General features: G+C 41.0%; 1 protein-coding gene across 7 annotated transcripts in view; it reads right to left on the minus strand.

Annotated features, from left to right (window-relative positions):
- DIP2C (disco interacting protein 2 homolog C) overlaps window positions 1-16133 on the minus strand; it is a 401012-nt gene that overhangs the window by 145034 nt on the left and 239845 nt on the right. For all 7 annotated transcript variants that reach the window (XR_014296333.1, XM_082647854.1, XM_082647852.1 and 4 more), the window contains 2 exons: window positions 11117-11208; window positions 4672-4782 (listed from right to left, as the gene is read on the minus strand). Coding sequence is in view for 6 of the 7 variants with exons in the window: in XM_082647854.1 (XP_082503980.1) it covers window positions 4672-4782; window positions 11117-11208 (203 nt within the window). In the remaining variant the exon portion in view is untranslated. The remainder of the gene's footprint in view (window positions 1-4671; window positions 4783-11116; window positions 11209-16133) is intronic.

Below are 16133 nucleotides of genomic sequence, written 5' to 3' on the forward strand. Positions count from 1 at the left end.
AGGGCCAACTGCAAGACCTGTCAGGGTCCACTGTGGAGGTCTGCTGTCCCCTGGGCCCTGTCTTCCTAGTATCTGCTCCTAAAGACCCTAAAATACAGAGGAAGGGTTGAGAGTAACCATAAACAGAATCCATGGTTACCATGAAATTCAGTTTCCATGCCTGCTCCTCCTCCATCTTCTTGGTCTGGAAATTCCTACTCAGAGGTCCAGCCAAAAGCCAGCTTTGCAGAAACAGCCCCACCCAAGAACCCCATTGGGCTGAGATGAGACCCCTCCACCTACTCTCAAGAGCGCTCTGTCTCCTTCATGCACCGGGATCCCTGAAATTAAGCCCAGCTTGACCCCAGAGCCTCTGGCAGAGCCCACAGAGCCATCCGTGGCCTCCATGGGCCATCTCTCCTGGACCTGGGGACAGGGCCCTGAGCCCCGATACTTGGGAGCCCCCCGACACCCCACACCACTGTCCAGAAAGGCTCCACAGGAAGCTACTGAGGAGGCACGTGAACCACTGCCCTGACGGCCAGAGCACTCAGGCCCTGACACCGCCTCCCGTGTTTCCTGAGCGCTTTTCCCTGGAATGGCTGTTTCTGGCCTGCGGCTGGGCTCAGGGGCCCTTCCTCTGTAGGGTTGAGCTGTCCAGGACCACAAAATCTCACAAATGACTCTCTTTTGCTGTGCAAGAAAAGCTGACCCACACTTGAGTTCAAACCTTTCCCTCACTTTCAATTTTTCTCCAACATAGAGAGCTGACGAAGCATGTCCCTTCCCCGGCAGTCTCTCCACACCCACGGTCTCTGACAAGTCACTTCTCAAGCAGTAAATGCGCCCTCGACCAGCCCCACCCCGTCCCGTCTCAGTCTCCAGGTCAGAAAGCATCAGCCGTACCCATGAGAAGGACTCTCTCTCCAGTAAGTGTGAGGTGAGTTCACAGAAAGCGTCTCTCGTGAACTCGTTCTGGATTTGTGGACCTGCAACGACCAGCTGGTGCTTTTCCAATTTTGATGCTTGCCTACCCAAACCGCTGGCTTCTCAGCTGCCTCAGGAGGAGAGACAACAATGCAGGTGAAACTGAGTGAGGGGCTCTCGGTGCGTTACTCTGCAGAGTCAACACAAGACAGGCTGCAGACCCATTAGTTTACAGACCCATTAGTTTTATTATGGTCATACAACCAGGGGATCCAAGAAACCTGACCAAGAAATTTTCCTTATCAATACTAAGAGAAACATGTCATTAATGTATTGTTGTTTTGCCAATTAATTTTTAACTTTTTATTTATACTGGAAATTTCCAAGCAGACACAAAGATACAAAGAAAAGGAGAAAGAAATCCTACGTTCCTGTCATCCAGCACCAACGAGTATCAACGTTGGCAAATGTGTTCTCATCTCTTACCTCAAACACATGCACACGTGCAGATTTGTTATTTTAAAACACATCCCAGACGTGGGGCATAACCTTCTACATCCCAGACGTGGGGCATAACCTTCTACCCACAAACACTTCTGTTGGGTGGGTGTCACCCTCAGGCTGCCCCATTTCCCTCCCTCCCCACCCCAACTCCCTCTGATTTCTTCCAGCAAAATGCACTCCCAAGGGAAGGATCATGTGATGGTTCACGTGAGATTGTAAGTATGTGACAAGACGTCTATGTTTTTCCTTCCAGAGATGTTTCATTTTAACAGGACATCTGAAACCTTGGTTAAAGGAAACAAGTGGGGCATGTGCTAGATTCTAAGGAAAGAACAGTTTGCATCATGCAGGACAGTGAGCCCCCCCTGAGCCCAGAGGCAAGTGCTGATGGGCCAGGCCCTGCCTGGCTGGACTCCTGTGGCCTCCGGGGCCCACTTGGTCTCTGGCCCTATGGCACTTAGGATATGCAGAATTCCACCCCCGCTACAGCCTTGCTACTTCCCACGCTGGCAGAAGGGAAATGCAGCTTAGTGGTCTCCGCCAGTCCACAGGCCCACTTTGCTGGCATCTGGCCTTCACAGACCAGCTCAGCCACCTCAAGAGGGCGAGGAGGACAGCCACTGTCCAGACCTGCCCATCGCGGCACAGACTTCTGGAGGCTCCTCTCTTGCCCCTGCCTACACCGTGGCCAAACCATTGGAGGGACACCCATTTCTCCCACTATGAACTCTTCAAGTGAAAAATGAGCCTTCTCCCCTTCCCCCAAGAACTAGAACAGAGAATAAACAAATACACATGGGCCTAAATCATTCAGTAAGGCTAATCAACATTGATGATCCTGAAAATTTGGTTCTCATTAGGCCCTTTATTTTAAGACAAGACTAGCGTGCATAGGACTGGTGGATAGAGGATTCACAAACTTCATCCCCTACACCCCTGTGCACATCTTACCCTGTGCTGAATGGCAACCGAGCCAGTGGATTCTTTTATTTAAAATTAAGTAAAGTTGGACTTGGTTGAGAGTCCGCCTGCCGATGCAGGGGACATGGGTTCGTGCCCTGGTCTGGGAAGATCCCACATGCCTCGGAGCGGTTGGGCCCGTGAGCCATGGCCGCTAAGTCTGTGTGTTCGGAGCCTGTGCTCCGCAATGGGAGAGACCACAACAATGAGAGGCCCGCGTACCGCAAAAAGAAAAAAAAAGTAAAGTTTTCTAAGAATGAACATTACATTCTGAAACCACAGACTGAGGCCCAACGCACAGCTTCTGGTTTAACAATAACCTGTGAGTCATCTGCTGGTTCTGTTCCCCTCAGAAATGTTCCGAGGGAGAGAGGGCCAAGAAGAAACCTCAGCTTTTTCTTCTGAGAGAGGGTTCCTGGTCCTGAGGTACATGGTACAATATGAGAGTCTGAATGGGTCTGAGAGGTGAGTGAGACAGAGCCACCTGGCAAGTCACAGCCTGCAACGCCTGAGACGGCTGGCAAGCACGTGTCAGGAGACCCAGAGGAGTTGCAGGTGAGACACCCTGGCCCCGCTCGACAATGCCTGGTCAGGAAGTGGCAGAGACAGGTGCCTCTTCATTCAAATGATTTTCCTCTGCAAAGCAGACCTGGTCTGGAAGACACCAGGCTATAGATGTAGAGTAGACAAATCTAAATTCGATATGTGATGAGTAAACAATAACTGCTACTCACAACAACAATACCAAATGTTCTGGAGTCTGCTTGGTGCAGTGCTGACAGAGAATCAGTCTCTTCACTCATTAGGCTATGAATTTCTCCAAATTAGCATCCTGATGCCATTGACTAGAGAATCCAGAGGGTTTTCTTTTCTATTTCCAGAGGACCTCAACCCACTGAATTAGATATCAATTAAAGAGGAGCATCACACATCCCTTGAGAGGCTTTCCATGTTAGTCACAGCACCAAAGAATCACATAGGAGAACGTGGCTACCTGCTCAGTAAATCCCCAAACCCTTCTGCATTTCTCGTCAGTTGTGAAGGTCACAGGGCTCAGGAAGATGAGGAAGCACTTTATGGGGTGTGTATTGTACACCAGGAATGCTAGAGGCAAACCCTCGCAGAAATCAGCCTTCTCCTCAGGCCACTGGTGGGGGCTCTGATGTCAGTGGCTGCAGGGCTCACCCCCCTTCCAGGGCCACCTGCCACCCCGCCTGACACTTGCAGGTGCCTAGGAGGCCCAGGAGGGAACTTGCAGATTTTGTACCCAGGAAAACGGAAACAGTAACCATTCCCCAACCTTTTTCTAAAGGATGCCCACGTTCTCTCCTTCCGACCCAAGGAGCAGCGTTTCAAAGGTACCCACACACCGTGAACAGACCTTGAGGCACTTCCCCATTTTCATAATGAGTAGCCACAAAGACAGCTGGAAGATTCTCTGGAAACTCTGAGCCTGGGCACATGAAAACCTTAGCATTTTGGAGCTGGAAGAGTCACCCCACACACTCTGCTCATGATGATGTGCTAAGTGACGGCCCGGTGAATCCAGGGTGGAGCCCAAGGGCACGACACACAACACAACCAGTGGCAGGGCACCTACCCCACAGCCGTCGGCCCCGTCTCCTTCGACAGCATCAGAGCACCTCTCGGGGGACCATCAGGGTCAACCCCAGCACAGCCTCCTCCCTCTGCCTTCCCTTCCAAAGTTACCACAGGTCTGTGGTGCAAGAAGCCAATCATTTACGCGGACAAAGACACACACACTGCTGTGCAGGGTTCCGACACTGGACTACACTACAACTGTAACAGCAAGATAGTTATTTATTCTAATCATAGAATAAGATCCAACAAATCGTAGGTGAACCTGGAACTTGTTAATGTCCAAACACCTGCACAAATGCAACAACGGCCACCCCTGAAATAAAAATAAGTGAAAAATCTATCATTTATCCAGATTTCTAGTGCAGTGACACTGAGGAATGAGATACTGGAACACCTGTTTTGCTGGTAGATCACCCTGCTCAACGCACAGAAGGTGCCACCTCAGGGCAGCAGCTCAATCCGGCCACTGAGTGGAGCTGCAGCGTCAGTGCTGCTCCCTTGTCTGGGACAACCAACGACAACCTGCGCAGAGCCTCAGAGAGAAGGCAAACAGCCCTGTGCTTCCTGATCCACATCCTGCTGAGATGAAAGCTCTTGAAGATGGCCGTCTGCACATTCTGACCCCATGACAGAACCTTCCAGGGCAGCAGAGTCAACCTTCCCGGCCAACAGGTTTGAACAGAAAGATACGTTATTTACCTTTCTCGTGAGGGGCACCTCGATGGGCACAGGCACAACTTCGGCCAGCAGGCAGCCGTAGAAAGCCACCATGGAGGCAGCAGGGTCATTGTTGGGGAACACCAGTGCCACCTGGACCAACACAGAGAGAGAGGGATTAACCACTAACACGATGCCACTGGAAAAAATTTAGATGCCCTGCTTGAAAAATGTATATTAGTAAGATGCATCTTAATAAGTTATCAGATGCTTTTCCTTGATCTCACATGGAAGGCAAACAGATTATCCGGGTCATCTCTGACACCGCACCAGAATGCAACTACCCTTGCTGTTTACACTCCCCCATCGGCACATATTTTTACACAGGTGAAACCACAGTGCATACACTATCTGTCTCTCACTATTCTCACTGGGCTCTGAAGTGCGTCCTCGTACGTCCACAGAGTCTTCACCATCGTAACTGAACGCTGTGCACTTCCTCCCTAAGGTGCTGGGCTCACAGCTGACTCTACTCTGATCCCAGCTCAGATTTAGCTCCCCAAGCCTTGACTTACCTGAAAATTGAGAATATTAGTGTCCTAGCGTTGTAGTAAAGGTCAAATGAGAAAATGTATGCAAGAGCTCACACCGTGCCTGACACACAGCAGGTAGCCATGAACCACAACTGCCCACGAGGCCCCGGCCCTGGGAGCCGGCACTCGGTCAGCCCGCACCTGCGGCATCTGGCTTTCTGCCCTCCCAGGGAAGGTTTCCGTGAACACCTGGCCACACATCTCCAGCCGCCCATTGCCTCTCCAGCTCAGCCTTTGAAGAACCAGGAGTACAATAATCATGGAGTTCTAAAAGGTAAATTTAAATTACTACCCTAATAATCCAATAATGGACAGTATGATTTTTCAAATGTTTTCTGATAGTCCTGAAGGGAATCTTAATGAAGAACAATTTTCCATCAGATGGCTTATAATTATTCGTCCTTGTATGAACTGTGTTTCATTTCCTTTGTTTATTTATCTGCTGGTGTTTTGACATTTCCCATAAAATCTTTAAATATACTTCATAGTATTAACTCTTACATTTGATGCAGACTTCTCGATACAATATTCTGTTTTATTTTTATTAGTGTATTTAATGTTGCATGCAAACTTGTCAAGTTTCTCCTTTATGTTGTCAGCTTCATCCCATTTACATCCACCTGGCGCTCAGGTTAGCATGTTGCTGTGGAGCTACCGCAATGTCGATCCGCTTGCTCTCCTGTTGCCCGATGCTCCTTCTGGAGTGGCCCTTCCTACTCTAGCTCTAGAAGCTGCCTTCAGGATACAACAGGCAGTCCTATTTCTGGATCCCCACTGAGCTCTGCAGGACTCTGCTTCCACTTTAACACAAGCTTCTCCCAAGTGTTGCTCCAGCATCGGCACTGCTCTTCCTTGTTGATGATTAAGCACATAAATCCCATGATTCAGCAGATGTATATGATTTTTGTATTACCTCATTCAGGAATTTAACACATTTTTTTCTTTAAAAATGCCCTAACTAGAAGTTATTAACTTTGTCATGAACAGTTGGATAAGACATCCTAATTACCTCAATATCTAAGTAAGCAGGTTGGCATAAAGGACTCAGATGACAGCTGAGGATGGAGCACGCTGCATCTTAAATTTGGCTCTGTTAGCAACACAGGATAGTTGATGGAAATAAAATTAAGTTTGGAATTATGTGAAGATTGCCTTTCTATATGGTATTCCTGCAGTTTACTAAAATCAGCCAAACAGAGACAAATGAAACCGTTAAGGCCAATAAAAGCCATTCTGCACTACTGAAGAATTTTAAGAAACCCTGTGAAATAACTGTTGATTAGATATTAATCCTTATTTTGTCCCAAAAGCACCCAGACAGATGCCAGACTACTATCAGTAGGATTTCAAAGGAGGAATAAAAGGATTTATTTGCATGTCTCTGTATATGAACCACAAACAATTATTTTAAAAATGATCTGAGGTTTGCACTGGCCTCAGGTGTCTGCCTTCAACTGGTGGTCAGAGAGTTGACAGCATCTATTTTTAGTTCTGGATCTGGCAAAGCAACACCATTCAATCAAATGTTTGCAAAGCTTCCAAGGCACCACTGCTGCAAGACTGCTCTCCTTGAACCAAAACAGAGGATGTTAATAAAATGCAGAAGATGTTGAAGTTCCACCCAAAACTAATGGCTGCACCCACTCATAGAGGACTAGTTAAATTTGGACTTGTTAGTCCTCCTAGGACTAAACTATTCCACACGCAGGAGTCTTCAAGAGCATAGAACCGAGAGAAAGAAGGTGCTGCTTCCAGAGCCAGACTGTGGATCAACATATTTCCAAAGAGGAGCTTCTGGTCTGGCTCCTATCCCAGCTCTGTTTCAAGGGAGGGCAACCTGATCCAGGATTTAAAATTCCCACTGCTCGATCACTAAAGTTCATGCTGATAATGCCATATTATATAACCTTGCAGAGTTGGGTTAAAACAGGATGAAATGTTATATTAATGTAAAGTGGATAAAAGCAGAATATAAAATTGTGCATTACATGCTCTCAAAAATATAAAAGTAACAAATAGAAAATGGTCAAATAGCTAAAGGCTCATTTAGAATCAAAACTGAATTTTTAAAAAATTTGTTTTAAGGAAGGGAAGACTGTATTTGTATCATTCTCACCAAACTTTCCTTCTGTATCTCAATCAGTCACAAGTCCTGCTTTTTGGTGACTACACAGTGATTCCAGTGCAATACTGTACAAATATACAGATGCTTCATTTTCATAAACCCACATCGTTTCTTTTCATTCAATTCCCTATGTATTCTCTGATATTTCATCACACTTAACTATGCACAGAGCGTCAACAGACCACCTCCTTCCTCCACTCTCCTCCGCTGGTCTTCCTGTAACAGCCTTGCTGTCCCAGTGCCCGGCTTGTTCTGTCCACATACCACACAATCCCCCCTCAGCTCCTTTCCACACTCTGTCCTACAACCTGACCAAGAGCCACGGGCTTGCTTTTTCTCCCAAGAAGTCTTCTCAGATGCCAGAAGCTCCCAAAATGAGAATATTCTCTGTCCTTCCCAAAGAGTTCAGCTGTATCTCTCACCAGCTATTTTGGGGACCTGTATCATTTTCCAATTTACAGATAGCCAATTATCAATGTCTTTATTTTTTTTTTAACTCTGCAAGCTCCCTGAAGGCAGGCTTCACATATGATGCATCTTTGTTTGTTCCACAGCTCCCACTATAATATCCTGAAAACCTATTCAGCTTAGGCACATAAATGCCTTTTCAAAGCCCAAGCAGGACTCCCCAAAGTGCATTAATAGGGTCACCCACATGAAAAGCGTCTATAATTTTTATGCTAAGGACAGAATGTTCATTATCCTCGGAAAATTATATTTAATTAAAAATGATTTTCGAAGAGGTAAAGAATCCTGTTTATTGTGACAGAAGGCTATTATCAATTGAATACTACAGTTCCATATGCTTATTTAATAAGTATTTATACGCACATGCCAGGTGCCAGCCATATGAAAACTTTTTAAAGGAATAATTTAGAAAAGTAGTCCCACCTCATACAATTCAAACCACTCCCTGCTAAAGAAAATCTTTTCACATATTTTGTTCTATCAAAACTTGCCCCCCACATTCCTACTGACTTCTTAGCAGAACAGAGATGGTTTATTTTGTAATTGCTATTGTAAAGGAACTTCAAGAGTCTGAAGGCCAAAGACTTTTTTAAAAAAACTACTAAGACTATTAACCAAATTATAGATAAGGGAGATATATTACAACTGACATTTTTTTATCGTGATAAAATAAATGTAACAAAGTTCACCATCTTGACCATTTTCAAGTATACAGTTCAGTGGCATTAAGTACATTTACACTGTTGTAAAACCATCATCAACCATCCATTTCCAGAACATTTTCATTTTCCTAAACTGTAACTCTGTCCCTATTAAACAATAACTGAAGCCGCTTCCCACAGCCCCTGGTAACGATCGTTCTTCTGTCTCTAGGAATTTAAGTACTCTAAGTACCTCATATAAATGGAACCATACAGTATTTATCGTTTGTGACTGGCTTATTTTACTGAGCATAATGTCCTCAAGGTACATCCATGTTGTAGAATGTGTCAGAATTTCCCTCCTTTTTAAGGCTGAATAGTATTACACCATACGAACATACCACCTTCTGTTTATTCATTCACCGACCATGGATGCTTGAGTTGCTTCCTCCTTTTGGTTTTCGTCAATAGTGCTGCTATGAACATTGGTGTAGATGTATCTGTTCAAGTCCTTGCTTTCAATTCTTTTGAAACTGAACTGGAATTATCAGATCAGATGTTTAATTTTTTAAGGAACCACCACAGTACTGTTTTCCACAGTGGCTACACCACTGTATATTCCTACCAGCAATGCACAAGGGTTCCAATTTCTTCACATTCTTGTCATCACCTACTATTTTCTGTTTTGATAGCAGCCATCCTAATGAGTGTGAAGTGGTAGCTCATGTGGTTTTGACGTATATTTCCCTAATGATTAGTGATTCATGGGCTTATTTGGCTATTTGTAAATCTTCCCTGGAAAAAGGTCTATTCAAGTCCTTTGCCTGATTTTTAAACTTTTTTTTTTGGTTGTTGTTGTTGAGTTGTAGAACTTCTTTATATATTCTGGATACTAATCTTTTATCAGATATATGATTTGTAAACATTTTCTCCCATTCTGTATGTTTCTTTTTCACTCTCAAAAGTGTCCTTTGGTACACAGAAGTTTTTAATTTTATACATTTATTTTATTTATTTTTGGCTGCGTTGGGTCTTCGTTGCTGTGCGTGGGTTTTAGTTGCAGCAAGCGGGGGCTACTCTGTTGTGGTGCGTGAGCTTCTCATTGCGGTGGCTTCTCTTGTTGCAGAGCACGGGCTCTAGGCTCACGGGCTTCAGTAGTTGTGGCACACGGGCTTAGTTGCTCTGTGGCATGTGAGATCTTCCCAGACCAGGGCTTGAACCCGTGGTCTCCTGCATTGGCAGGCGGATTCTTAACCACTGCGCCACCAGGGAAGCCCAGAATTTTTTAATTTTGATGAAGTGCAATTTATCAACTTTTTTGTTCCCTGTGCTTTTGGTGCCATATCCAAGAAATCATTGCCAAATCCAAACTCATGAAACATTTCCCCTATGTTTTATTCTAAGAGTTTAGGTCTTTAATCCATTCTGAGTTAAGTTTTTAATATATGGTATAAAGGTTCAATTTTGGGTTTTTGCTTATGGATATCCAATTTTCCAAGCACCATTTGTTGAGTAGACTATCCTTTCCCCCATTTAATGTCTTAGCATCCTTCTTGAAAGTCCCTTGACCCTACATGTAAGGATTTATTTCTGGGTTTTCTATTCTATTCCTTTGGTCTATATCTGTCTTTGTGTTAATACCACACAGCTTTGATTGCTGTAGCTTTACGGTAAGTTTTATAATGAGGAAGTGTGAGACCTATAATTGACTTTTAAAAGCTAAATATCAAACTTGTTCATTAAACTGCAAAGAATCATAGCCTACCACAGAATCCTGGGGCTGCAGCAGTCTTATTAAAAATTCCCCATAATGGGCCCATGTTTTTATAATGTCTCTTATGTAAATCATAGCTTATATTCTTGTTGGTTTATGGTGCTCTAAAATGATATTTTTATAAAATTAATTTGGAGTCCTTTGGGTGCAGGTGGGTAACCCAGTCTTGGGGCATTCTGAGGTAAATAGCACCATATGGGAAAAAAATCACTCCATTTAAGGCAAGAAAACTAGGTTCTACTCTCAGCCCCACATCTTAATTGGGGTGTAAAGCTTGGGCAAGATTATTAACTGCTCTGGGTGTAACATTAAAAAGGAAATACTAATATCTGTTTTCAGTAACTTAGCAGATTGTAGTAAGAATAAAATTGTGCTTTTCAATGAAAGACAGTAGCTTATATCAAGAAATTTAACACTAGGAAAGGAACATACCAGCAGTTTGCTGCCAGGATTTTCGATATCACTGACTAATATAAAAAAGTTCTAAACACAATTGTCCTGCCTACTCAGGGAGACAGTGCAAGTACATTCCAAACTAGGAGACCACATATGTCAGGGGTTAGGAACACAGGTTTTGTGGTTGGACAGAAATGGATACGCGCACTGGCTATACCACTTTCTAGCTATGTGCCTTCAGCTGATATGATTCTTACCCTCTCAAGTCCTAATATCCTCATGGATAAAATGTGAGAACTACTATAGTTAAACTCGCTGAGTTACTGTGAAGATTAATCCTGCTGAATAACTGCTTCTGGTTCACAGTAAATGTTAAGAAAGCCTGATTTAGCAGTATGGAGGCACTGAACTTTGCAACTTTAAAACAGTGGGTGTCTTCTCCACCTCAGACCACGTGTCTTGCAGATGTGATAATTTAAATTGCACTTACCCTATCTCCAGGTCGCACCATAGGTTCTTGTTTTGTACCTAATTTATGCAGAATGTTGTAAGCAACCTTCATACTTCTTGTCCACAGTTTGCCTATCAATACAAATTATAAAGACACAATTAATTGTACACATGCATTTTCTGTTGTGTACATGTGTGCACATTAACCTATATAGAGAGTATTACTTTTTCACTTTAAGCCTTTCAAGTTATTCCGAGCCCCTGGAATCAAGATGGGAAACAAAAGCCAGCAAATCTGACTTAAAAATCTGAGAAGCCTGAACACTGGAATAAGGTATTAAATACAAATACACCTAGGATGCTAAGAACCCAGAGGAAAGCCACACAGAATTTAATTACCATCACAGAAGTGGGGAGGATTTCTAGGGAGTAAAATAGGGCAGGGGCCAAGGCATTAGTGAGTTAATGCTAATTTATGTTGTGCAAAATGACACCTATTTCCTCTATTAATGAGTCCTGTCTTGTGTGATTGCAATGAATGTAAAGGGCACTTAAGACAGGCTTTGTACGGCCTGATCCCTCTCCTTCCCCACATCCTAAGTTTCTCAACTTCAACTTTTCCTAACTTTTAGGATTTAGGAATCCTAATCCCTGAATTTAGATAAAAATTATGGTAAAATTTTTGAATTATTTTAAAGTTTTGAACTCTAGAAAAAATCACCACAAAGCAGGATTAAAAAGATTAAAAAAAATGAGAAAAATAAGCAGTTTTGAAGAACTTGCAGATTCAAATCCCTGCCTTCATTCCAGTGCCAGACATTTCCTCAGCATACCCAGGTGATAGCAAACAGTCTGAGATCAAACCAAAATGACTTTAAAATCTAACATGAATTCTTGGACACATAAAGGCCTTTTACAACTTTAGCTTCTATAAGCTTTCAGAAGCAGTCAAGGTGTTAGAAATTATATTAATGCAATAATAGTATAATAAAGATAACAATAATTTGAACTGTTTCCTATAAATGCAATCACTGCTCTAATCTTTTTCCTATTTTAAATGTAAAAGCTAAATTAATATACACTTTAATTATGAAATTAAATTATGAAATTATGAAATGAAAAAAATCTGAATTTGATTTTTTTCATATTGGATTTTGCAGCAATCCAAACTAGGGTTCTTACTGTTTTCCTATCAATGGATTTATCAATTTGTCTCTTCCTTAGTGATTAGGGGGACAAGGAGGATTTTTCCATTATCTCTGATTCCTCTAATTCCTAGGACATTCCTCGCTCATAGTATGTGCTCAACAAATGTTTCTTTGTTTTATTAACATCATAATAAAGCAAGCTATAAAAAACAAAATTGCAGTCTACATTTTAGCCTACTTCTTGATCATTGAGAGTAGCTACTAGGTGTGATGTTTTATTCATGCCCCTCTTCCACCTTCCTTAACTCCACCTCCTCAAGACTGGCTACTTTACAATTATTTGATGATTATATTTTTGCCCCAAATAGTCACTAGCCATTAGAAATAATGCAAGGAGTTATTTTTTTTCCTAAAGAAATCACAAATATTTTGTGCCTTCAGATTTATTTAATGTGAACAATGTTAGGAAATTATTATAGTTAAATAAACAATTACAATCAACCTGTTGTAAGTGAAAAAAATCAATGATTGTAAACAAACAAATCAATTACAATCAAACAATTAGCACCATTATATTTTGTTAAAGTTTCAACTTCATTCTCAGTTTGGAATATTAAAGTCGAGATCATCATAAATTCATACAAAAGCCAATTTACAACAGAGAGTTTGAAAAAGGAAACAACAAACTTTTGGCAAGTTCTAGAAATATTTTCAAATAGAAAAAAATAAAGAGTAAATTGATGATTTAAATTAAAGAAGATAAAACAGTTCTTGACTGATTTAGAAAGGAGAAAGAAAAAAAAAATTCCAACCAAGAATACTCTCCTGGCCAAAATTATCATTCAGAATTGAAGGACAGGGTTTCCCTGGTGGCGCAGTGGTTGAGAGTCTGCCTGCCGATGCAGGGGACATGGGTTCGTGCCCCGGTCCGGGAAGATCCCACATGCCCCGGAGAGGCTGGGTCCGTGAGCCATGGCCCCTGAGCCTGCGTGTCCGGAGCCTGTGCTCCGCAACGGGAGAGGCCACAACAGTGAGAGGCCCGCGTACCACAAAAAAAAAAAAAGAGAGAAGAATTGAAGGACAGATAAAGTTCTCCAGACAAGCAAAAAGCTAAAGGAGTTCATCACCACGAAAGCAGCCTTACAAAAAAAGTGTTAAAGGAACTTATTTAAGCTGAAAAGAAAGGGCACTAATTTGTAACAAGAAAATATGTGTCTCACTGGTAAAGGTAAATATTTAGTAAAGGTAGTAGATTAATCACTTATAAACCTAGTATTAGGTTGAAAGACAAAAGTAGTAAAAATAACTACAACAGTTAGTTCAGGAATACACAAGATAAAAAGATGTAAAATGTGACATCAAAAACATAAAACAGGGGAAGACTAAAAATGCAGGGCTTGAGAATGTACTCAAACTTAAGTTTTTAATCAACTTAAAACAGACTATTATAAATGTTATATGTAAGCCTCATGGTAACCATCTAGCAAAAACCTATAGTAGATACACAAAAAATAATGTGAAAGGAATCTAAGCACACCACTAAAGAAAGTCATCAAACCACAAAGGAAGAGAGTAAGAGAAGACTAAAGGAACAGAGGAACTACAAAAGAGCCAGAAAGAAATTTAAAAAATGGCAATAAGGTCATACCTATCAATAACTACTTTAAATGTAAACAGACTAAATTCTCCAATCCAAAGACACAGCGGGTGAATGAATTAAAAAAAACCCAACAACACAAGACTCATCTACATACTTCTACGATAGACCCACTTCAAGTATAAAGACACACACAAAATGAAAGTGAACAGATGGAAAAAGATATTCCATGTAAATGGAAACTAAAAGAAAGCTGGGGTAGCTATACTTATAACAGATAAAATCAACTTTAAAACAAAGAATGTAACGAGACAAAGGACATTATGTAATGATAAAGGGTAAATCCAACAAGCAAATATAACATTTGGATATATTTACGTACCCAATATAGAAGCACTTAAATATATAAAGCAAACATTAACAGGCATAAAGAGGGAAACAACAGCAATATAATAAGAGTAGGGGATTTTAATACCCCATTTACATCAATGAACAGACCAGCCAGACAGAAAATCAATAAGGAAACATCAGCCTTAAATTACACATTACACCAGATAAATTTAATAGCTATATAAAGAACACTCTATCGAAAAGCAGCAGAATAAACATTCTTCTCAAGCTCACACGGAACATTCTCCAGGATAGATCATATCTTAGGCCACAAAACGAGTCTTAAATTTAAGAAGACTGAAATCATATTGAGCATCTTTTCTGACCACAATGTTATCTAACATTATCTAACGATTATCTAACATAATCGATTATGAGAACTGATAAATTTACATGTATGTGGAGATTAAAAAACATGCTATCCAACAACCAACGAAACAAAGAAATCAAAAGAGAAAGTAAAAAACACCTTGAGACAAATGAAAATATAACATACTAAAACTTATGGGATACAGCAAAAGCAATTCTAAGAGGGAAGTTCACAGATAAACGTCTATCTCGAGAAACAAGAAAAATCTCAACCTAACTTTACATCTCAAGTAACCAGAAAGAGAAGAACAAATGAGGCCCAAAGTTAGTAGAAGGAAGAACATGACAAAGATCAGAGCGGAAATAAATGAAATAGAGATTAAAAAGACAATAGAAAAGATCAATGAAATCAAGAGCTGGTTCTTTAAAAAGATAAACAAAATTAACGAACCTTTGGCTAGACTCACCCAGGGAAAAAAGAGGACGCATAAATAAAATCAGAAATGAGAGACATTACAATTGGTATTAAAGAAATACAAATGATCATAAGAGATTACTATGAACAATTACATACCAACAAACTGGACAACCTCAAAGAAATAAATTCCTAGAAACATACAACCTTCCAAGACTGAACGATGAAAAACAGAAAATCTAAACAGACCGTTTACTAGTAAGGAGATTGAATCAGTAACCAAAACCCTCTCCACAAACAAAAGTCCAGGACTAAATAGCTTCACTGGTGTATTCTACCAAACATTCAAAGAAGAATTAATACCAATCCTTCTCAAGTTCTTCCAAAAAACAGAAGTTGAGAAAACACTTCCAAACTCATTTTACAAGGCCTGCATTACCCTGATATCAAAACAAGACAAGGACCCCATGAGAAAAGAAAATTACAGGCCTGAAGAACACAGATGCACAAATCTTCAACAAAACATTAGCAAACCAAATTTAATAATATGTTAAAATGCTCATACACCATGATCAAGTGGGATTTATTCCAGAGATGCAAGGATGGTTCAACATCCGCAAATCAATGAATGTGACACAGCACATTAATAACATAATAAAGGATAAAAATCATATGATCATCTCAGCAGATGCAGAAAAAACATTTGACAAAATTCAACATCCATTTATGATAAAAATTCTCAACAAAATAAAAGTCATATGTTTACAAACAAAATAAAAGTCATATGTTTACAAGCTCAGAGCTAACAGCATACTCAACAGTAAAAAGCTGGAAGCTTTTCCTCTAAGATTCAGGAACAAGACACTTTTGCCGTGCTTATTCAACATAGTATTGTAAGTCCTAGTCAGAATAATAAGGCAAGAAAAAGAAATAAAAAGCATCCAAACTGGAAAGGAAGAAGAAAAACTGTCATTACTTGCAGATAACATGACATTATATATAGACAAACTTAAAGACTATACAGAAAAACAGAGTAATAAATGAATTCAGTAAAGTAGCAGATACAAAATCAATACACAGAAAACTGTTCTGTCTATACACTAATAAAAATCTATCAGAAAGAGAAATCAAGAAAACAATCCCATTTACAACTGCATCAAAAGGAATAAAATACCTAGGAATGAATTTAATCAAGGCG

Source organism: Grampus griseus, assembly GCF_964374135.1.
Source record: "Grampus griseus genome assembly, chromosome: 2".
NCBI classification, from domain to species: domain Eukaryota; kingdom Metazoa; phylum Chordata; class Mammalia; order Artiodactyla; family Delphinidae; genus Grampus; species Grampus griseus.